This window comes from Caloenas nicobarica, chromosome 12 (assembly GCF_036013445.1).
Source record: "Caloenas nicobarica isolate bCalNic1 chromosome 12, bCalNic1.hap1, whole genome shotgun sequence".
NCBI lineage: Eukaryota > Metazoa > Chordata > Aves > Columbiformes > Columbidae > Caloenas > Caloenas nicobarica.
This window is the reverse complement of record NC_088256.1, coordinates 5385713-5410848: the sequence shown is the minus strand read 5'-3', so window position 1 is coordinate 5410848 and position 25136 is coordinate 5385713. Positions and strand designations below refer to the sequence as shown.

The 25136-nt window shown below is 40.2% G+C and overlaps 1 protein-coding gene across 2 annotated transcripts in view; it reads left to right on the top strand.

Annotated features, from left to right (window-relative positions):
- TENM1 (teneurin transmembrane protein 1) overlaps positions 1-25136 on the top strand; it is a 240286-nt gene that overhangs the window by 124681 nt on the left and 90469 nt on the right. For both annotated transcript variants that reach the window (XM_065643703.1, XM_065643702.1), the window contains exons 10-11: positions 2784-2984; positions 24080-24265. In XM_065643703.1, the coding sequence (XP_065499775.1) occupies positions 2784-2984; positions 24080-24265 (387 nt within the window). The remainder of the gene's footprint in view (positions 1-2783; positions 2985-24079; positions 24266-25136) is intronic.

Genomic DNA, 25136 nt, shown 5'->3' with positions numbered 1-25136 from the left:
AAGATTCATATTTTTATTCTAAAAGATTAAAATTATTTAACATTGTCTAATGTAATAATTGTAGCATGGGCAGTCCTCTGAAATGCTCGGTTTCTCTTTCCGTCCAGGAGGACTCTGATTCTCGGATGATTTGTCAGAAGATCATTTAAACAAAATGTGATGTGGTTCTCCAAAGTAATCAGCAGATCGTAATCAGCTTTTCCCTTTCTTCATTCTGTTACAACTTAGATTTTTCTGCAAAGAACACACTGACAATATAAAGCCGGAAGAGCAGCAGTTTCAGTTTACCAGAGCATATTGTGTAGTTCTGTTGTCATATGTCATTTTTACTGTGAGCCTCTGTTCAGGGTACTAAAGTGGCATCCTTTAAGGCTTATCTAATAAAAAGTGGGAAATTCTGAGAACAAGTAATTGTACTTTTGCTCGTTGTAGTACCAATGTGTCTATGCCCTCGTCTATGGAAAGAAGCAGTTGTCGTTTGCCTGTTAGCATTTCTGAGATAGCTCATCAGCTTTGACATTCTTCCCTCGTGCATAGCCTCAGAAAGCAGAACTCTTCTTCATGCTTGCCCTGATTTGATTATTTTTCACTAGTCCCCTTAGCCTGAAGCTTGTGACAGCATACTTTATGCTTCCTGCTATATAGATTTTAGGTAATTCTTTTGAGTAGCACACAGAGGAGGCTCTTTATGTGGCTTGAATTCTCTAGTCAGAAAAATATCCAGGCTGGATTTGATGGATTTGACATACCTGGTACGGTTTTTAAAGGGAGGATCAAGAAAATGCTTCTGACATACTCACTTGTTGGTAGTTTCAGAAGAGGGCAAAACCAAGAAAAACCCAAATGGGAAAAAGCAAGTAATACACGGATTTCCTCACTGAGGCTATTGCCAAACAAGTCTGTAGCTAGTGAGAGACTGACTGCTGTTTTCATTTGCTTTGCTTCTTGCCATAATGTGGTCCTACAAAATGGTTGAAAAAAATAGAGATAAATGTACTGAGGCAGCTATTGAAACTAAGGGTGTGAAAACATTGGATTTTTAAAATGAGAGATGTGTTTAACTTTTTTTAAAAGGTGGAATTATGTAGGAATAGGGTGGATGAAACAAACCTGTGCAACCAAGCACAGTGGGTTTTTATTGTAACAGTGCAGGCATGACATGACTGTTCAGCTTTCTGTATTGTACAACATAACTTGTACAGTAGTGGAAGTAATTCTGTCAGGAATTCAGATTATGTTATTGTATGAGTTTAGTATTGTAGCATTGTGGTTAACATAGTAGACATACTAACAGCTGTGCTATCCAGGGAACATCAGTAGCTACATGTATTCGTTGCTATGGGAGTCCTTTGAATTTATCCTGGCAGGTTATCATTACTAAAGCAAGTGATACTTTTTAAACTGTTTATGGCGTCACTCCATTAATTTCAAAAGATCAGCAAAATAAAGAGCTGTCTCAGGATGAGAGAAAATTGCCAAGTGTTTTTGTCCTATGCTTAGCAAGATATGTGTTGTCCAGAAACACTGATTCCCCTCTTTCAGAATTACATTGGGCTATGCACAAGCCTGGAAGGCTGAATAAGATACAAAATAAAATTTCAAATAATAAATTGAACTGATGACACAGCAGCTCCAAAGATAAAGCATCACTTCTTTATTCTTCAGTCAGAAGGTCCTATAAACTGAAGGCCATTAATCTCTATGTCTGAAGTATTTAATCTTCCATTACTGAGGCAGAGAGCATCTCTTCAGTCATGTAGTAGACAATACTGTCTGTTTACAATTTAACTATTAAAACAGTACTTGTGTACTTGAAAAATGCACACAAGAACTTCCAAAGTGCCTCTTTAACATTAGTCTGAAACGTGATCCAACATGAATAAGCTTTTAGCTAATTGTTTCCCATGCTCGGACCCCACAAATTCCTCTTCAGCTCTGCAGTCTCACGGCAGCCTCCAGAGAAGGCAGGTTGTGTTCTGCTTAAAATCTGTCTTGTTAAAGAAGTACTGGGGCATTAGGAAAGAATATGCTGATTATACAGGACTAACCAGCTGATTTAAATTCTTCTACAAAGCTCCTGAATGTTTCGCTAGGAATGCTTTAATCCAAATTGAGAACAAATGTAGCTCTTGGTCTGTTTGCAAATTGTTCATCAGTACGTTATGACTTTTATGAATCTGTTCATTATCTGCAATTGCCCAGCACATGCTTTTTATGAGAGTGTGAGATTTTTTTTACAGCAAGCGTTCAGTCAGGGATTCACTACTTAGGGTTAGTGGATGGCTGGTTTTTTTGGTATCAAATTTTCAGTTGTAGAGAGAGCTTTCCACAAAAAGATGAAAGAATAATCTTCCTTTTTCCAGATGTAAAGAAACCATAGAGCACAAATACCCAAATGGAAACAGAATGCGCAGTTGTAGAGGTAATTATTAATTGGTGCTCGTTACTCCACGCCCTGCTACTGAAGCACAGACTTCACTGACTTGGACCAATAGGTCTGACTTGGAAATCTGCATTTAAAAAATAAGACAATATCCTTGACAAGCAGAATCATATGATCTCTAACAGCCTACGTGCTTGCTTTTTTTTCTTCTTTTTGGTGTATACTTCTGCACAGATTTTAGGATAGACTGTTTTGCCTTTGTGTTTGTTAGCATCATTTCAGGTTGGGTATTTACACAAAAATCCCCAATTAATCTGAATCCCTGGTGGTGTATTTCACCGGGAAACCCCTGTCAAGGTGCTAGTTTTATGTTCTAAGTTGTATATTCCCTGCTTTCCAGAGGACTGCTTGGATCCGATGTGCTCTGGCCACGGCGTGTGCGTTCAAGGGGAATGTCACTGCTCGGCGGGCTGGGGCGGCGTGAACTGCGAGACGCCGCTGCCCGTGTGCCAGGAGCAGTGCTCGGGGCACGGGACCTTCCTCCTGGACACGGGGCTCTGCAGCTGTGAGCCACAGTGGACGGGTCCAGACTGTTCAACAGGTATGCTGGAGATGTTATTTTTTCAACAATGTTTGTGCTTTCTGTTTGAGTTGCGAAAGAACGTGGTTACTGTTAATGTGCTAGTTTGGGTTTTAAAAAAAACAAACAAGTTAGAGACAAACCAGGGGTGCGGTGGCATGGTGCCGAGTGGGCTTGTCAGCAACTGGCTTTCTGTTGACAAGGAGAGCAGTGTAGGGGAAAGGGACCTGGGGGTCCTGGTGGACAGCAGGGTGACCATGAGCCAGCACTGTGCCCTGGTGGCCAGGAAGGCCAATGGGACCGGGGGTGCACTAGAAGAGGTGTGGTTAGTAGGTCAAGAGAGGTTCTCCTTCCCTTCTACTCTGCCCTGGTGAGACCACATCTGGAATGTTGTGTCCAGTTCTGGGCCCCTCAGCTCCAGAAGGACAGGGAACTGCTGGAGAGAGTCCAGCGCAGCCACGAAGATGCTGAAGGGAGTGGAACATCTCTCGTGTGAGGAAAGGCTGAGGAGCTGGGGCTCTGGAGCTGGAGAAGAGGAGACTGAGGGCTGACCTCATCAATGTTTATAAATATGTAAAGGGGGAGTGTCACAGGATGGAGCCAGGCTCTTCTGGGTGACAACCAGTGATAGGACAAGGGGCAATGGGTACAAACTGGAACACAGGAGGTTCCACTTAAATATGAGAAGAAACTTCTTCCCGGTGAGGGTGCCAGAGCCTGGAGCAGGCTGCCCAGGGAGGTTATGGAGTCTCCTTCTCTGCAGACATTCCAACCCGCCTGGACACCTTCCTGTGTAACCTCATCTGGGTGTTCCTGCTCCGGCGGGGGGATTGCACTGGGTGAGCTTTCGAGGTCCCTTCCAACCCCTGACATTCTGTGACAATGTGATAGGAAGGGTTTTTCTCTGTGACAGGAATGTTGACTGCCTGATGGCGTGCCAGTGAGAGCAGCAGTCCCACGAGAGTGCAAGTTCCTCCAGGCATGGGTCGGAGTTAGCGTGACTCTCACCTGAGACGCTGAGCACTCACCAGGCTCATGCGATGAGGGAATCCACAACTCTCAGAGACACTGAGAGGATATAAAAAAACCCCTAATGGTCTAAATGCAGTGACCGATGAGGAAGAAGGCTCTGTCAAAAAAATCTTTAAACAAAAATGACCATCCATTCTCTCATGCTGAGATAAAAACTCTTTTCTTTCTTAGACGACCATCAAGGTTTGATCCCACTGAATTTGATTAAGAGTTGAAATGGATTTCCTATATGCTTTGTACATTTACATTTCGTCTTCTTGAAATGAATGCACTCTGGATATTTTACTCTGTAATGGAGCATGTCATTACCAATGTATGTGCTACTATATTTTTCCCCTATAAAGCTCGCAAAACCAGAATCTCAGATGATAAGTAGCACATCTCAGTACAGAATAGATCCAAGTGACAGGTTTGCTGAATACTGTGGAATACAACCAGTCATCCAAGTCACCAATTTTTCTTAGAAATCATCATTCAAAAGAACACTTGGAACAGTATAAATTTCCATGCAGACCTTTAAAGTGTATGGTTATGATCTTTAAGTTGGGACTTATGAAACGTCCCACACCATGATAACTTTTTAAGGAAAAAAAAAAAAAAATTACCTGCTAATAATTTTCAGTGTTTGTTACAAAGACTCTGCATTCATTCTACACTCCAAAATTAATGCATGCAAATTCAGTCTGACACTGTCAGATATGGTACTGGCTTTGATAAGAATTGACTTTTTATTGGCTTTTAGCAAAAGCCTGGTTGCTTGCATTTTTATCCCGTGTTTTATTATTTGTTAAAAATATTCCCTGAAGGTTAGTAATATAGTAGTACTCCCATTAATGAAGCAAATAATTAGACTAATTAGGAAAGGTGCTAGCTGCATCCTAATTTTTTACTCTTAAAATATGCAAACTAATTCTGTTCTACTACAGCGTTATTGTAGCTCAAAAAGAGATGTTAATCTCCAATAGGTCTGTTATGTCATGGGGCAGTTAGATATTAAGTAAGGGAGCAAAGAGCTAATAAATAACTGCAGCGAAGAGGCTTTTATCTTGTGTGCTAGGATCATAGTTTTCATGTTTGTCTTACCTCCAAAGCTGTTCTGATTAATTTTTAGAAGAAAGGTAACTTTTTTTCCTTACCTCTGTCAACCAAGTAGAGAAAATACCTCTCTTATCCCTCCTGTCTTCTGAGTTATCAAAGACTGCTTTTACAACCACCAACAGGCATCTCTTTTTATAGGTAGATACTTCAGATTTCCCATTTCAAACATATCTTTTTTCATAGGTGTTAAACTAGATTCAGGATTGTTGTGGCAATAGAGTGAGTGTTAGACTGAAGTATAGATGTTCATTTGCACTTGAGATTTTCTTCCTAGGATCAGTGTGTGCTCTGCATGCTGGAAGTAAAGCTTGATTTTAGTGAGGAAGGAAAACATCAGATGAGTAAGGCAACAAAGTCAGAATAAAAGAGCTGTCATATGCGAAAGGAAAAAATTATGAGGTTCTGTACAATGAAGAGGATGTAAAGGGTGAACCACAGACTGCTCGTCTGACAGCAAGGAAAGCTTTGCCACTGATAGCTGAGCAGTGTCTCCGCCCGCCTCAAACCTTGCACTCTGTACATCGTTGTCAGCACTGAGAATTTGCCTTTCCGTGTTGCCTTGAAGGATCTAGGCTCCTGTCGTGATGATTTCTACATTCCCCAGCAAATTCCAAGTACTTCCAGAATGAAAGGATAGATTATTTTAAGTTTTGTGGTTTTTCCTAAATAGAAACTAAGGTATCTTACTGTACTTTAAAAAGGAGCAATAGCAAAGGTGCCAGAATACTTTTGAGTACGTTATCTGAGATGGCCCACCTGGAGTGGGATGAGCCGTCTCTAGGATACCTTCCCCTAACTGCCGGTCTCTAGCTCTTCAAACAGTAAGAAATTCCATTTTACAAGTGGCAGACCAGGGAAAGACAGAAATCAGTGTAGACATGGAGGAATAGAGAAGGGTGACACTGTGATCCATGCGTATCCTGAAGGATTGCCAATGTTTGGAGCCCCAGCCTGAGATCTGGAATTATTGATGGATTTTAGAGGCTGGAAAAGACCATGGTGTTCATGCTGTTTGATTCTTCTGTAGGACATATACCTAGAAAAATCATCCTTCAGTTTCTACTTGGCACAAAATTTCTGTTTAGTTTTTAGAAATTCAACCTTCGCACAAAGACTGAAAATATAGTCTACCATGTCCTTAGGCAAATTGTTTCAATTATGTCTGACTCTCTCTGCTAAAAAGTGTACCTTCTACTCTCAGTTTGAATAAGTGAAAAGCCTTACGATTGTGTATCTTACTGTGAGGTGAAAGACTGTCAAATTCTTTGTCAAATTCATTGTAATTTTTGTCCTTAATGTTTATAAAAAGAGACAAAATTTTAAATCCATTTAGTTTTCATAATGCTACATACACACACACCTCTTTCTCCAACCCCCCTTTTCTTCCTCTTTGTCTTTCTCTCTCTCCCTGTCTCTATCTCCACCTCCACAAGAAGAATAATGTCAGAATTATGTATTTCTTGGATTTGGGGCAGGCCTTGTGGGAAGTATGACTGACCACATAAAGTATGTGTTTTTCTTTTCCTACTGCTTCATAAAAATAATTGCACCAAGGGAACGCTGAAATTCCACGCTTAAATATTCAAAGGTCGAAGAAAGATAAAAGAAGATACCTGCACCTTAACTGACTCATCTTTCCTGAGTTTCTTACGAAACAGGTTTCATTTTTCACACTTAAAGAAACGCCATTTTGCTAAGAATGTATGGCCTGATCATTTAAGCAGTGACTTGCTCTGGTGTATATACTTGCTCTTCTGCACAATCGCTGTACTAAAGACAATGCCTTTTTCTAAGCTACCAGGCTGTTCAGATCAGATTCTACAGGAAATTGCATTTTGAGAGTGTTTAGATGTAACAAACACTGAACTGTGACGTGATTTTATCAATTGGTTGGTAAGAAGTGGCTAGTTTAAAAAAAGGTGAAATGTCTATATGGTTTTTATATATATATATATATTTGAGGGAGCACATGCACAAAAGCATGGAGTATTGGAGTTTAGTGGACTTATTTCTGGTCTTCCCTCACATGGGGCATGGGTTCTAAAGGTACTGTCAAAATGAGGAGGCCATAGCTGTGATCCACCTAAGTATTGCAAAGTTCATCTTGGATGCTTCCATATAAGAATATGAATTCTGGTATTATCCACTTTTTTGGGGTAAGCAGCTAAATGTCTCAGATTGTCCACTGAACTTTCGCAATGCTTTTTCTGAAGAGCTCTTCCTTTTTGTTTAGATGTTATGTATGTTTTTAAGGATTTAATTCAGCAGACATCATCTGTACTACAAAGGCTGGTATAACTAGGGCAGCCCTACTTTGTGATCAGAGTTCAGGATTACTATTCAATCAAAAAATATCTCCAGTGTTTGAGATGTTTCTTATACTGTGGCTGTGGAGAAAAGCTGTGTGGCACTGAATTAACCACCATGTAACCAGTCCAGAGTCCCCCTGACTTACTGCCCTAGTGAAACTGTCCTGCATGACCTGTCAGCTTGAGCATCTTTTATGTATGAGGATTAGCTGGCAGTCGGGCACCTTGGTAGCGTTGCTACATGGGAGCACACTGTTCCCAGCTAAGAGCTAGGGAGAACAGATGCTTGCTGCCAAAATCATTGACATCCTCTCCTGATGTGGCCATTACTGCATCTTCTAGCCAAAAGAGTGGTGATTCTGAACTGCTTCACAATCTTATTGTTATCATCAGAGGCCTGAGGCCAGGCTCACTTTCCTTGTACTGCTTTGATTCCCAAAGTATTTCCAAACTGAAAGAACCACAGCCACAACACTCTTATAGTTCCACACAGTCCAAGCCAGTTTTGGCTAGTCGACTTAACACAGATGTCCAGCATAGTCTCTGCTCTGATCTGTGGACTGCCAAAAACTGATCTCACTGCACCACCTCGATACTCCTTCTGGACCCAAAGTTCTTGTTGCCATCTCTTGAGACCCAGAAAATCCTCTTACAGAACTCCAAAACAGCTGTCAGGAAATGTTTTCATCATGTTTGAATTGGTTCTCAATAACAGTAACTCAATGTGGTTTGAAAGTTGTTTAGACATTTAGTATTGCTAATCCTGCAGTAGGACATACTTGGAGGACACAACCTATTTTGGCTTCTTATTCAGTTCTGTTAAGATCCAGTCTGTCAACATTAATTGAATATCTGTTACAAACATATTTGGCCTCAGTATTGAACATCCGTGAAGAGTCATTTTCTTTGTTCCTTCAGATTTCCATTTGCTTGTCCGAAAGATCACATGGTTTTCATTCAGGTTTTGCCTTGCAACTCATGCACCTCTTCCTTATCAGCTGATGTTCAGAGCATATGCTTCTGATTCTTTTGCCTGATTTAGGCAGCACTACCTGGTTCACTCTGAAAATATTGACACATCTTTAGCTACAGCAATCAAAACAACATTGACAGGTATTCTTTCTATATCTATATGTGACATCAGGAGGAAAAAAAAAGTCTTATTTGTACCTAAGGTTTGGTTCATTATATGAGCAAGATTAAAGGCTTTAGTTGTTCTATGTGATTATACACTGACACATGCTTACCGTGATGGAGATGGATTAGTCTATGTGTGTCCACTTTTGCCTAAAAGCAAAAGAGGCACAGCTGTTATGGCCAGGCTAAGTTGGTCTCAGGCAGAGGTCCACAGACGTCTCCGAGGATAGCTGTCTTTCTATCATTTTGATTCCCAAAGTGTTTCCAAGACAAAAAGAAACAGCAACAGCACTGTTAGAGTTCCATACTGTCCAAGACATTGACCACAACAGCCACACCTACCATACAGCACATAGGTCATCTTCAAACATTTTAATGGCTTTAGCTCATGCTGTCAACAAAAGCAAAGAAAAACCCCAAAACAAAAACAAAAAAAACAAAAACAAAGAAAAAAAAAAACCAAAACACAAACACCACTATCTCTCTAATCATTAGTTTGCAGAAAAGCAAATACCTCTCTGATATAAAGCACTGAAAATTAAAAACCTGTGATAATAGTCACAATAGAAATGTGAGCATTCTGTATTTGAATTAATTCCTTACTATCTTGTTTATCACTTTGCTCATTTAGTTCTAGCTTTTTTCCTAGTTTGGTCATCCTTTGGCAAGTCTCACAGAACTGTCCAAAGACATTTGGCCATTACCAATTTAGCCACCTGATAGTGGACATGGCCAAGAGAGATACACAAGAGATTGGTTTCTGTTTCTCATTTAGTCTCCCCCCTCATCTAAAAGATGTGACTAGAGAACAGACTTTTCTTCCTTTGTTCCAGTTGAGACTGATTATGAAAGAGTTTTTGTGAAAACTACCTGTGCTGCAAAAGATCATCCTTGGCCTATTTCAGAGTATTGGCATCATTACGTCGTACTGAATCTAGTTATGATTGTATGTGACAATCCATTGTTCAGATCTTAAACATATGGCTTAGTTGACCTGTGGAGCATGGATGTGATTTACTGCATACGTGACAAAATAAAACAGTAGGATGGAAGACTGATAGTAGCCTATTTTAATGTCATCAGGACTTCAGTATCGTCAACTTTCTACTTACTGTCTGTGGATCTTTGTTGCTTTATTTATAGGCTGTCATCCAAAATCCCTTGATGTTAATGAGTTATCTCCCTTTGAGGCTCATAGACAGTTCATTTCAGAAAGAGAAACTTGTGAATACTGACTGCTCGTGTCACCTCGAAGGGAAGCTTTGGCTAATTGAAAGTGCAGCATCAACAAACCAAACAAAAAAAAAATCATCTCGTGTTCTCAGATTGACACCTTTAACACAGAGCCTTGAGATTAAGGGAGTGAAATATTGAGAGAAAATGGATGACAGTTTTTTAGCGGGGCAGAACCTTAGCAAACATAAATTAGTGTAACTGCAGTGATGCCGCCAGTGCAATCCCAATGTGTTTCAGGTGAGAATCCAGCCCCGAGTTGCTAATTAATTGCAGCACTATGCCTAAAATGTAGACTGAAAAGTAATGAAATCTGTGACAGAGCTGATGCCTCTGACATCCTGTCCTGTATTCATTTCTCTAGACTCTATTCAGACAAAGTAGGCCAGTTTCTGTCCTATTCACTCCAGGACATTTGTCATAATTCCACTGAATCCATTTATACCGCTGAAGCAACCTAATTATGATTGGGAAAAGAAGACTGGCAGTTCTTAGTCACAAAAACATTCATCCTAAAATGATTATATGGAGATGGTATATATTTAGCATATCTATTTTTGGTTAAGCTCTCTCTAGCAAGATTGGTGGTAATTTTACAAAGGGTAAAAATGGATCAGCAGCCTCTTCCTTCGGTATCTTGCAAAGCATAAAACCTCTTTAAAACTGAAGTGCTTTGAAAAATGCAAAATGTTGTAATTGTTGTAAATTGATATGTGCAGAGTAGAGTAATTTTAAAATCATTAGAAGTATGCATTTTTTAAAGTAAAGTGCTTCAAAAAGAAATGAAGGCATAATACAGTACATTAATATAGTTCAAGACATCTCAAATTGGTTTCAAAATTAAACATCAAAAACTGCAACTTGAAAAAATAATTAGGTAAAACCATTTCATCGCAATCAGAAAACTCTTCAGGTTTCGGAAATTGCAAATTATGGGTGTCAGTCATTCTGATTTGCCAAGGACAAGGATATTCAGTACAAACAACATGCGGTAGTGAAAATAGCCTTGAAATTTCCTCAGTACGTGATGTAATCTGTCATGTATTTTCTCTAGACTGCTCTGTTCCATGCTGGTATTTCTACTCTACTCCCTATTTTACACAAATCTCAAGAACTTTTTAATTACACTATAACCATCTTTCATTATTTTGTTCTGAAGAAATGATGGACTGACTTAATTTCATCTAACTGTCCTCTTTCTTTAATTTGTGAGGAGCTTTGACTATTACTGCTCCGCTAATTAAAAGGATGATTGAAGTTTCCCCTGCTGTACATTGTCTGACATTGTGGAAAGACTCTTCTTACTACTGTATATTTCATTGAAAAGAAAAAAACTGTGTGTGACTAGTTTGATTTGTATCTCCTGTAGAGTTGCAAGAGTTTGCAAAAAGATATCTGGTGAGCAAGATTTCTATTAAAAACTTAGTAGTTAAAGATTGGAACATTTAATATGTGTTGCTGGAGAATTTAAAACATGGGAAATTTAAGGCAGTGAGGAAGCACTCCAATAAAAATTAATTCTCCTGCATGTTGAAATCAGTCCAGAGGGAAGCAGAAATACCTGATGTGGTCATGTATTGATTTACAAAATAGGGTAAGTCAAGGGTATGAGATATACAATGGGGAAACTTGGGATGTTTTTCAACCGATTGCTGCTTATTTTGCAGATATGCCAAACATAATGGCTCTTTCCTTCCCGAAAATTAAGATTCTTAATCTATTGCTGTCTGCACCTCATTCAGCAATTATTGGAAATACTCCTCATTCGAATATAAACATAATTTACTTAAGTCAGCTTTTGTGAATCCTGGTCTCATCCATGAAAAGGTATTGCACTGGGTGGAATCCACTGACCCAATTTCAGATGCGTCTATCCCAGCAGCTCTTCCCATATCCAAGGGCAAAATACCTGAATTGCTCTGGTGACAGCAATATGGTCCTGTTTATGCTGCCTTCCAGGTGCCCCACAGAGATTTTCCTCTCTGCATGCGTGGGGTCGCATCTCTACAGGGAGTCCGTTGTGTCCAGGACCTGTCCACCTCTGTGTGTTTTGTGCTAGGCCAGCTCCAGCAGATCTGTTTGGACACTAATGAGAGCTTAACATAAAGCTGTTCATGACTTCAGTTGGGTGATTATATAGTAGCAAAACCTGGCAAATAAGTGGGATTTTAATAGTATTTCAGGTGCCAAAGTTGTTCAAGCACCTCCAGATTCAGTTAAGCTGAACCAAAGGGTTTAAATTTTGGCTTTAGACATTTAAAGTTGTAGTTGGATGCCTGCATCCCTTTTTGCATCTCAACCTTATCACCTACGTGGTGGTCAATCTACTAGACGGTGATTAAGAAGCATAATGAAGCAAATGACAGGATATATTATAGTATGGAAAGGACTTTTCCAAATACTCATTGTTCAAGAAAATATCAAAATCTGAATACAAAAGGCTTGTACTCCACAAGAATACTTTATAAAAGAGGTCTCTGTAAAGTAGAGAAGTTGTGGGAACATTCTGATGGTCTTGTGGATGCTACAATGGAGGGGAGAAAACAGCCTAAGTGAACAACAGAACAGTATTGACATACAAAATCTTCAACTTTTAATTTGCTAAGCCAAGCCCAGTGACAAAAAAACTGACAAGTTATCCATACAAACAACATTGAAAGAAGGGTTCTTGTGTTAGGAGAGAGCTTCGCTTTCTCACAACTGGGAAAGCACAAATGGGAATTGTTAGAACAAGAGTACAAAAAAGCATTAGAATAACTAAAAGTTTTGTCCTTTCAGTGACTTTCGGAACACCTATTATGCAAAATATGTTGCATCGGTCCCTGAAAAGCAGATATTTATAATATCTTTTTTATTCTCATGGTAAGAGTTCTACAAAAATAGCTAGAATTTCAATATGCTTATGCAGCAGAGCCTATGAAGTTTAACTTATCTCTGAAAATAGGAAATTGCTATTGATAAAAGTCAAAATCATGGGAACTTTATTTTCTCCAGCATATTGCATTTTTAATCTTTTTGATTGTGTAGATTGTTGCAAGGGTAATGTATGTTGACATCTGAGGAAGTCCTGGTCTCTGCCCTCTTTAAGGACTTCTGCTTAAATGTTTAGGCTCAAGCAATACTTTTTAAATAAAATTACATTTATAGTAATTATGCAAGAACATTTCAGTGGTGACAGAGCAGAAACTCCTTGTGTATTGTAGCTGCAGTATAGTTTCGAGATGATTAAAATAGTATCTGCCACCTTGTGGTCCAAAATAATTTTCTGATGAGCTGCAGAAAGCTGATATTTCAGATGGCACATTTGTATTTTCAGCTCCTACTCTGGCCACCCATGCGCCCATCACAAAAATGTGTTGGAGAAGGGTGGCCAGACTGGCGGTGCCTCTGTCAGCTCTGCAAGCGAGAAGCAGCAGGTATCCGTGGGCAGTATGTGATGGGGCAGCATGTCCTGGGAATGAGAACAGCCTCGGCAAAGCAGAGTTTGCATGGGCAAGGAGGGACAGGGAGAAGTCATCAGTTAGTGGAAAAATGTAGGCAGCGTAGAAGGAAGAGAGCGAGAAAAATAATAAAGGACACTCATTCACTTCTTAAAATCCACAAAGCACTATTGCAGTTGTACCAGGGATGCGGAGGGGTGGGATAGCCAGGGTCGTGTGCCCCAGCTGCTGCTTCTCCCTGGTGCAGGAAAAATGCAAGTCATGAGCTGCAACGTTGCTGTAGCAGCAACAAGGCAGAGCAGCAGCCGCCAGATGCGTGTTGCTATTTCTGTGTGTGCTGCTGACACAGAGGAAGTTATGGTTTGTTTACTGGGAGCTGCTTCATCTCTCTCTACTCATCTTCAGAAGCACAGCAATGAACATAGAAATGTTTGCTCCTCGTCCATGTAAGTGGTATTTATAGTCAGTCATTGAGCACTGTATGACTTTTGCTAATTGAGGCTGCACTCCTTGCTTTTATGAAAGGTCTTGTTGTGCCTGGCTGTTGAGTTTGTCCAAGACACTATTTATGCTAAAAAGAGAAGAAGCAAGGCCAGCTTCTTCAGCTGATTTTGCTTTTGATTGCAAACCTGAGATGTTACTTAGAAGCTGGTAATGGCTTTTAATTTCTCGTATTAGTCTTTTCTGTGATACAAATTGATTGTTGGAAACAGAGTAGATAAAGCTTATTTCAGTTGATCCGCTGCTTCTGGCTGTCCATGTATTCTGGCTCTTCACCGAAAAGAAAATTTTAAAAATGGAAGTATGTCCTTCTAAAAGCATCCAGCCCTACCATGTTGATTTAGATTCTGCAGGTCACTGGCCCCTTTTCTTCTGAGTGCCAACCCTATGTCTGGTTTGGGTAACAACCGCATCTGTGTCACTTCTGGGCTGCCATTGCTTTTACACAGGTGAATCTGAATAGATGTTCCTGTAATACGTGATGAAGTAGTACAAGTGCCCACCTTTTCAGAATTTTGAGCCCTTCAGAGATATGAAAAGGGACATATATCTTTGTTACTGAAGTCGGCAGGTACATCTAACATACAGAGCGTGTGACCCGGGCGAGGTAACCACTAAACTGGAGCAACATTTGTGAGTGGACCCGTATTCAGAGGTCATCCTGTAAGCCAGTGAGTTAAAGATGGTGCCTACTCTTTGCAAATAGTGCTTAAATAAATCCTTACTTCTTTACTGAATATTACTAATTAAATTTACTAATTAAATAACTGTGGAAAACTTGATGCTCTGAGCAAAGCTGTACTCAGTGTTAATAATATAATAGTATTTCTGTGTATCATGAAAGATTTAGTGCTTATATAAAGATGTATCCTGATCTACTCAGGCAATCTGGTAAACCTTTGCTGAAAACAGGTGTCTCAAAAATCTTTACTTTCTCTTGCTGCTGTGTTAGTTCAGGCTGTAGCTGTGAGACAGCTTTATTAAATGTACCTGCTGAGCCACCTTTACCCGTTTCCTTTTTCCCTACAAAGCCATTTGGTCGATCTCCATGTTTCTCATCGTTACCATAGGCCTCATGCCTTTCCTGATTCTCATGGTCTGTCGCTTACTCAACAGGTTTCCGATTTTTCCTACACAAGTGGCTTTTCAGCCCGCAGAACCGTGGATTGCATTTTCCCCTCTGTGGGTGAACACAAAGGCATAGCTTTCATAGCTTTCATCTCACTCATTACTGCTCGTGATAGATTGTTCTGGACTGCTTTCTTACTAGTCTCCTGATCAAATAAAATATCGAACAAGGTAGACGTTGCACAGCGTTTCCTTTTGTGGTTCTCAGTGTATTGTGAAGGATTTCAGAGCTTGTTAGTCAGAATATGAACCTCCAGTGACGACCGTAATCTCGCTGCTTTACAACATGTACAACTTGAAATCAAACAGTGGAGGCAAATTATGAAACAGGACCAAATTTGACAAGGAAACTCCACATTTACTTGGGAAACAGTATTTAGATAATGTCCTGGTCAGAATACTGTGTGGTTCTCCTCACCCTTGTGTCAGTCTAATCTTCCTTGCTATTAGGCTACACTTCTGCTCATTTATTTTAAAAGCTTCCCACAAAGGCTTTGTCCAACCTGCCAACCTGTATCATCTCGAAGAAAGAGACAGGTTCTGCAGGGGAAGTCCCTTGTGTGGCAAGCACAGCCTAATTGTATTCTGCTTTACGCCCCTGCTATGGCTGGGTAAACAGAGATATACCCAATGGCAAATGAGTCGTCCTTTTCAGTCGTATCGGTTTTCAAAGCTTTGGGTGCCTGAAATGAAATATCTGTTGGTATATTTACCATCACCAGTCCAGATTCATCAGGCTGTATTGATTAAATTTTTGCACTGTAAAAATACCATTTTGAACCACAGCAAAATCGATAAAGGGTGAGGTTTTTTTATATATACAAATTGGATTTGGATGAGGAAGAAAGTATTCTTCATCAGATGAAAAATCAAGCTGAAAAAAAAATGTAATAAAATATCTAAGAAGGAGCAAAAGTTTCTTTTTCATTTCCCCCACCTCTGCTGTATTTGCCCTTTGGACTTTTCTGTCTATCCAATGATTACTTTTCTACACAAATAAATATTCAAGCAAATCAAAGCTCGCAGTTTGGAAAAGATACTTTCAAATAGTTGTAGCATTATCAGAAGCTACACTACAGTTTTGTAAAAAATGCAATTAAATTCATATAGTTTGAGATACACAATAGCGTTAATGGCAGCCTTTCTACTGGAAGCCAGAGGAGCTTTTTATAGAGTACTTAGTGCATCAGAAATAAGTTCAATGAGATGATGGTGGGATTATTTCCAGAAAGCAATTAAAACCATCACTAGATTGATGGCCAAACATTCTGAGCAACAAGCAGTGATACGGCATTTTAGTTCCAGTTGTTTTATTTTATGTGTTGTGGCCTGTGGTAAGAAGATAAGAAAGGTAGTTAGATATCTGTGAGGCAACACGTCAGAAAGGTTTTCCGCATAAATCTTAAGAGTAGAAAGGTTTAAAATGAAATGGTGTTTGGGGAATCGAGAAGTTTTGCCTTTGGTAGCAATAGTTGATCATTGTGCGGTAATTGTGTCTGAATGATCATAAATAGTAGTCAGGTCTGTGTGAAGTTTAGATTGCCCCATTTTGTTCTGAAGACCCTGACTAATTCAACAGTACTTTTCTGCAACTCTTGTCTTTTGGAGGAAGACCCGACTTCCTGAAGTACCTCATTGCCTCCTGGGATAATCCAGTTCATAACATGAAGAAGAGTGCCAGGATCGATCCTTTATTCAGTTAGAGTGATTTCAGCTGGGCTATTTTTCAGTTGCCAGTGAGACCACCCAAAAACTTATTTACTAGAATCATTACTTTATTTCTTAGCAAAACCAATACATCTACTGAAGAGAAGATAGCAAACAGAGTATCAGTCATGTAATCGTGAGGAAAGGGCATAATTAATATGAGTCTGAGTAACAGAAGACATAAGAAATTAATGATATTTAAGGAGTTTACGGAATGTCCACGTTTGTGTAAGGCACGGAAACCTGTAAATAGTTGTAATATCTTATGAGTCTCTCTAACATTGTTCAGAGCCAGAAATGAAGGCAAATACAATTTGGAGTAGGATCTGTTTTCTCCTTGAGAATTTTTCCTAAATCATTCCTCTTCTGCTTAACATAGCTTTGTATGTTTGCTACAGTCTCTTCCTTCATGGCAGTGTCAGAAAGGATAAATATCAATAGCCGAATAAATTTAAACATTCTAGTCTGATAACAAACTGTTAGAGAAAACTATTTCAGACATAGATTTCTACAGTTGGGTGAGGTGACTCTCACTTTGTGTCTTTTGTTGGGATGGACCACAAAGTCCTGCTTTGTGCAAGAGCAAAATCTTTGGAAATGACTGTGGAAGTTTTTTTGGAGGTATATGTGAGAATAAATTCAATGCAATAGTTTTGCATTGTTCATGTAATTAACATTAACGTGTTGCTTTGAATTTATTCACTCAGAACGAACTGCTCCGACTCACAAATTGTTGTGCTATTGTGAGATGCCCTTTAATGTATTTTATTGTCGCATGTAGGAATGCGATGCATGGAGAGAAGGACATTAAAATAGGTAAACTGAGCTGTGCATGTGGGTATGTAGATACTTGTCAGAACCGTGTGTTATTTTAGTATTCTGACAGTAGAGCAGTAAGGGGGTTGTTTGTTTGCTTTTTGCCAAAAAATTGTCAGTCATTCGGTGATGTTCTATCGTATTGATCATACGTCTGTGTTGTCTCCGCAGAAAATCTGTCCCTTGACAGTTTATTGGCCTAGCTGTGGTTAGCTAAGAATGTAAAAAATTGCACACTTAACTGACATACTGTGACGCTGTTGGAGAAGTCTAAATTAGGTGCACTTACAACATTCATGTTGCCAAAGGAGCTTATTTAAATTGGGAAAATAATATAAGCTGTACCATAAAAATAACATCTCTTCTACCACAGATATGTAAAACTTGCTATCTACATCAAACCTCTATAGTGCACCCTTTCAGGTAACCTCCTTTAGTGGGGACAACTTGCCATTAGGTTTTACTGAAAAATAGCTCAAGTGCTTTTGAAACTCCTAAAACTTTAAAATTTTGAATTTTTTCGTGGTGTAAAAAATTATATTAATAAAATCAGTTGCCGAAAATGAAAGCTGCAAATGAAAGCTGGAACAGAGTTGTCTCCAGGACACAGCGGGAAGGTAATTTAAAAAGCTCAGGAACATTGTTGAAATTATCATGCACACTTATTAAATGCAATGTATATTTAAATTGAAAAAACTTTCTTTATTAGGCCTAGGTAGGTGATTTTTTGCTGCCTCCAGCACTTAAGCTTATTGGGTGAAAGTCAGGATAGATTAATTTCTAATCTTCATGGAAAACCACTTATTAAATAATGGATAGCAGAATTATGAATGCGATACGTAAGGTTGAGACTATCTACAGAACAAGACTCACCACTGAATGTAAAGAAAAGTAAAATGAAAGTATTTTTGTAGTATTGGACCACTTTTATTTACATATACTTTTGTATTCTTAGCATGATTTTCTATGAGTTATTTCTGAAACATGTTGAATTAACTATAAAATCTTCCCTTATCATTACAAATTATAAAATATTTAGTTTTAATTTCCCTTTTCATATCACGTAAGTAGAAAGTTATTATAAAACACGTTTGAAAGAACTCGTTGTTGACTTAGGTAATTAAAATGAAGAGTGGAGTGAATTTTTAATACTTTTTAGATTAGCTCAGGAAAGATCAACATATTTGTCTCCTTCTCAAGAATACGTACAAATAATGCTTCACAGTTCACATTCGCCTTCTTCCAATAAAATTAATGAGCATCCAGAATTAAGGACATGTCAGTAAAAATTCTAGACTGAGCTGAACATATTCTAAGTCTCTTATTCATTAATTGGTTTAAGTCTAAGGACTCTGAATTTTAGATTTGGTAAAGACTGTATTAATAAGAAGCTGCAGGGGTCGGCTGAGGCCAGCGCCCGGCAGTTTCCCAGCACGTTGCTTGTCGTTTATCTGCAGAGCTGAGGGTTTTTATAAATGAGGAAATTAACTTTCCAGCCCTACACTTAGAGAACCTTGTTTTGATTGCAAGGCGTACGGGTACAAAAATTGAAACAGGGCCATGAATGATTGTGAATTAGGGTGAGTGCTGGTTTCATGGGAGCCATGAAAGTTCGCGCCCGCCGAGGATCTGGTGTCAGCCACGCAGCAGCCATCAGCCCACCGCGCTCCGCGGGATCTGCCAAGGCAGGCAGGCAAGCTGGGCAGGCACGCGTGCCACTAACCAGTGGCAAAGAGGAGCGGGAGCGAAGAGGTGGCTTTTGTGTGAGCCGACAAGCCTAACAACACAGTTGAGGGATTTAACGGATCACGTGTGTTGCACTGTACATTGCAAGAATAATCAATGTTAATGTAACAGCACAACTACAGGCTTGTGAGAGAATCGCAGAATCCCAGAATGTCAGGGGTTGGAAGGGACCTCGAAAGCTCACCCAGTGCAATCCCCCCGGAGCAGGAACCCCCAGATGAGGTTACACAGAAGGTGTCCAGGCGGGTTGGAATGTCTGCAGAGAAGGAGACTCCACAACCTCCCTGGGCAGCCTGCTCCAGGCTCCGGCACCCTCACCGGGAAGAAGTTTCTTCTCAAATTTAAGTGGAACCTCCTGTGTTCCAGTTTGCACCCATTGCCCCTTGTCCTATCACTGGTTGTCACCGAGAAGAGCCTGGCTCCATCCTCGTGACACTCACCCTTTATGTATTGATAACCATGAATGAGGTCACCCCTCAGTCTCCTCTTCTCCAAACTAAAGAGACTCAGCTCCCTCAGCCTTTCAGAATAACCCTGAGCTGACTTTCGTACTCCAAACTATAACCTCTTATCACCTGCCTCCCTTCTTACATTAAATAAGTTACCTCCCTCATGCTCTCGTCCTTTGCTGTCTTGTCTGATGGCACAGCTTGTGGCTTCTCAGGAGGACGGTCCCCGTCCAGGCTGTGACCTGCATCTCCTGCCCGGCCCTGCCTGTGTTGCTGCTTTGATCCCTCAGTGGGCTGATCTAGCTCAGCAAGCTGTCACGTATTAACCCAGGAAAATACAGTGAATAATTATCTGCCAGTTTCATTATCTGAATCAGCTCACCACAGTTTCAGATGAGCTCCAGATAGAGCCAGAAGATGGATGGAGAAGAGGGGGAGTGGAATAGTTGCTTCAATGAGAGGAGACATCTTTGGCTGTCTCAACCGCTGCACCTACCCACAGCTCAAAGCCCTTTCCCTGCTGTGCTGGCCCCTTGTGTGGTACTCACGGCATTTTGGGTGCTTCCGAGTCCTGTAGGACCAACTGCTATGGGAGGAGGAAGATGCTCCATTGAGCACAACAGTTGCATGATGTCTGACTTGCTGTCTGACTTCAGTGCCGTCTGAATTTTTACCATGTCATCTTTGTCTGAAGCTATTTACCTAAATCCAGTTATTGCATTGTTTCCCATTGCATTTGGTCACTGTCCACTCGCTCGAATATCTCATTTTGTCTAGTCTGCTGTGGAAACCCAGTCTCTCGATAAAAACACAAATGGTAATTTGGCTCCGTGTCACACTTATATTTCCGTACGTGTTTATCTACAAGAGGAGCTAAGGAGTTGGTTTGCATTTAAAAACAGAACAACCTGAACTGGTAATGCTTTTTTTTTTTTTTTTTTAATCTTAGTTGTTTGAATTAGCTGTGGATTAAAGCTGCAGGTTCTACCACAGCATTAATAGCATGACATTAGGCTTGATTTTCCTTGCTTTGCATGAGAAATCTTGGATTTGCATGGCAGAAGAATACATTATTACAGTAAGCAGCATTTCTGAAGCCTTATATTAAATCACTGAAACAAATGTAAGTCTCAAGATTGGCCTCCGTGACCATAAAGTGTGAGTGGGCTGAGCAGCAGGACGAGGGTAAATGAGGAAAGTGTTCGGTCCACACTAAGAAACTGGGTTTCATTACATCTGATGCTTATGGAATTGGTTTTGATTTGCATCAGAGAAGATTTAGATTCGGCAGAAAAACTGTGTTACTAGAAGGAAAGGCAAGAGGTAGGTAAGATCATTCCGACGTGCCTTTACCGGAGCCGGTTTGACACACACCTTTTTTGTAACACTTTTTACTCAGTTACTGGTATCCGCTTACTGTGCCCTGACTTGCGGCAGAAATGAGGTGTGAAAACGGAATAACTGGGGGCAAGACAACTAACCCAACATTTCCTATCACACAGAGCCAGTTCGGAGTCCAGAACTTGTGCTGCTGTGTTGCCTTTCCAAGACAGTGTAGTTGGGGATCCACTGTATTCCGATAGGTGAAAAATAAAATTTGTTTGGCTGTGTATGATTTTATGTGGAAAAACAGAATTTTAAAAAAGGAGCCTTGTGAGTGAAGACTGTATACTGACTTGCCTAGGGGTTCTTTTTCATGAAAAAGGAAATCTTTTATCTCCACTTCATTAGCCTGATTGTATTTAAGAGCTTAAATAGTCCTTCAACATTTATTCCTTGTGTGAAACACGGAGAAAACAATGGAAAACTTTCGAATATTATAAGATCTGTCTCATTTGGGGATTGTAAAATAGGAATATGTGCAAAATCTATGTCCCTGTGGTAGGGATGTGGCTACGTTGCCTTTGGCTCCGCACTGCTTTCTCTTCCGTTTGTTTGGAAGATGAGCTTGTCGCGATTAGACTCTGCTGGGTAGACAGACAGAGGTGAGGCAGGCGTGCGTGCCTTCTCTGGAATGTGATCAAGGTTTCCAACAGCTGGTTCTTTGATTTATTTGCAGATGGAGAAGTGATGGGAGATGCTAGAGCTGCTGACACAATCAGGAGCTCTGTGTATGTCTTTGTTTCCCCACTTCAGCCTTTCCAGCCTGCGTTGCCACTTCTGTACACTGATGCCTAGAATATTCCCTGGAGTTTTGGTATTGGTTGAACCAAGCCAATCTCACAACTGCAAAAAACTGTGTAATAGATACTCAATCCAGAAGGGTCAAAAAACCCCAAAAAATGTACTCCACTTACCCCAGCATAGTGTAAGTTACAGAATAGTTCTTAAAATCCTCTTAACAATCTTTGCCACTCACAGTAAAATACCAAAAGCAGTAATTATAATGAACTAGAGGGAGATCGGGGGAGATCAAAGGCATCCCTCTAGCAGCCTAAATCCTTGAAGTAGCAGGTAATTTGTTAGGTTTAATTCTCAGGAGTTAGCCCATGCCCCAAGCTATAAAGATAGGTTAAAATAATTCCAGTGGTCCTTTGCCAGCCTGGCCTGAGGGTGATTCTTCTGTGATCCCAGATCTGGTGGGATCAGTTTAGTTCCTGCTCATAGGAGCAGGTATTCGGGCAACTTTAGTACCAATGAAATAACAGAGCAAGTCACCCCTGTAGTCCCCTGAGCAGTCTCCGGGGTTTCCAAGGAACAAACAAGTAACAAAACAAAAAAGCCAAGCCAAATTATGCAGCGAGAGGGAAGAAATCCTTCTCAGTACCTGCAGGCAGGCAGTCCAAGGCATGAATCATTAGATTAATACATGATCAGCAGGCAGCAATCAAGTCTTGCTTAGGGATGATGCCCCAGGCTTAGCACAGATTTTCATTTGAAAATAGCAGAGCAGTCTCTTTCCTTGTCTTATATACTATTTTTGCAAGAGTATCGTCAGATAATTATGTTTATCTTGTACTCCAGTATAACACAAGTACCTATCTGAATGGTAACATTATTTTTTTTTAATGTAGTTGATTTTTACTTTGTCAGGACACTACTTTACAGTTGCTTTTACTGAATTTTATCTGAAGTTCTTTACCACGCCTTCCACTTCTGAAGGTGATTTAGACTTTGACCATGCTCTTCCAGTTTGTCACTCAATGATTTTTTCAATTGCACTCTGTGCCATCACCCCCGGGTATTAACAAAAATAAGGGCTGCACTCTAGGCTTGAGACAGAACCTGGCACATCTGCAATCTCACTCTGCAGTTCCGTTTCTGTGCTGCTTTTTAATGTGTGATAAAGTGGTTGGAATTGATAAGATTTCAATTGAAACTTTTAAAAGCTTGCTTGGTATATACAGTGACACTGTTTGACACTACAAATGTTTTTAAGAATGTTTATATACAATAGTTCCAAGATATAAATGATCATTGTTTCAAATCTGTCAGGGGAAAAATCTTGCCACAGCTAAATATGTAACACTGACATTTGCAATCAGAGCAGACAGGATTATTCGGCTTACACTTGTAGTGCTATCAGCTGCTTTCTGAGAGGAAGAAGGAGGAAACATTTCTGTGGCAGGTTAATTGCAGAATAACAAGCGAATCCTGTCTCTTGACACTAATTATTCTAAATAAATTCAAACTACATAGAACCCTTTTATAATGAAGCCATTCTTTTCACAGAACAACTTTAGTCTAAGTGGAAGTAGAATTGCAATTGGCATATTGTGATGTATTGAAACAATTCAGGACTTTCATTCTGGTTCACGATAAGTGGTGTTCTACAACACCCAGGTAGGGAAACTGTTTGGAGTGCAATGAAGGAGGTACTCCTGTCTTCCCAAAACAGCTTTTCTGCTTTCTTAGCGGTTGGCTCATTAGAGTGAGGAAGGAAAAAAGTTTTAAGCCTCAAAAGCCATTTCAGAACTAGGCAGATTTGCCTGGCCTGTAAGTCATGTAAAGTTGTATACGGGTGTCGGAGTGGGGCGCTCGCTCTTCTCTGCCTTACTGACGTCTTTCTGGTGGCTCTTCTTACTGTAAGTGAAGGCCGTTTTGCCACCACTGCAGACATCTGAATACCTCAAAGACTTTTGCTTATATGTATTTAATCTGCCACTTTATCCTTTAATTCAGCTCACTTGCAATATTTGAGTGTATAACAGCTTTCGGACTGAGCCAGTGGGACCTAGGGATGGATAGGGCATGCTGTTATTAAAGGCCTCAGCTGAAATCAGTCAAAAGACGTGGACTTTTTCGTGTCATTTTTCAACTGATTTAGACCCATTGCCCTACCATATGCAAAGCCATCATTTTTGCAGTCCCCACCCCAAACAAATAAATGGTCTTGCAAGTAACTGCTAAATAATAAGGTGGCCACATCACATAAGGTCTGTACTGGGTGATGGAATCCCGTATTTGACGCAATTGATGAGTGACATTCGTACGGAAGTGATCAAATTCAGTATCGGAGCAAAGTCTGTTTGCGGTATAAACTGCTGTTTCACATGCGGTACGTCTGTAACCCTGTGCAGAGCTGTGTGCCCTGGACTGCGGCAGCCACGGTGTCTGTTCCAGAGGAACGTGCCAGTGCGAAGAGGGCTGGGTGGGACCCGCCTGTGAAGAACGGACCTGCCACTCGCACTGCGCGGAGCACGGCCAGTGCAAGGACGGGAAGTGTGAGTGCAGCCCTGGCTGGGAAGGGGACCACTGCACCATTGGTAAGAGCGTTTTGTACCTCGAGAAAGAAAAATGCACAAAATCTTAACCAGTTACGCAAAGGTCTGCCAGAACCGTCAGTCTGGTTCCAGTCATTTTGGAAAAACGGAGACCCAGAATCAGGCCAGGCGTAAGAGGTGCCTGTGCGTTGCTAGAGCACCCTGCTTGTCCCACAGAATCGCAGCTCACTGCAGCTATTTAGAGGAAATTTCTAACCTGTATTTGAGTTGTGTTCATATGTGAACTTTGAGTCAGGAAGGAAAAAAGTGTTTAAGAAATAGGTGTGAGGGGGGGAAGCTACTATTCGGCTTAAGTAATTCTTGCGTTAAATCTGAAGATGTACGTATTTTACTTGTTACTGGAGGTAGTTTTTCTGTAGCTGACTCCTAAGAATATTCCTAATAAGGTAAAACTTTCAGCCCCTTTTTAGAAGTCATTACTCTACTGTACAAATGTAATAGTTATATTTTTAATGAAATACGGCACGTTTTTGCAAAGTCTAATAGTTTTTCTCCCTAAAATGTCCCAAAGCAAGATTATTCATAAACATTTTAATTATTTGTAATAGCAGAGTATCTAATTTTCAGAGGTAAGCAGCATAAGCTCTCATGCTTGCATCTTGAAAAAAACGTAGAATGTTTTATCTTTGTCTTCATCATTTTAAGACAGTTTGTTCACTGGCTCGAGAATTTACTACATCAGATTTGCTAAATCAAGAATTAGGTTTGTGAAGGAGGAACAGCCTCATTTGATAAAGATTGTGTAGAGCAAGTCCAGAAAAGGACCAAAATAATTAAAAATATATATAGCTGCTCATCGTATTGTAGGCACTGTCAGATGCAGCCCAAGCTGTCCTCTGCATCCCTATCGTCG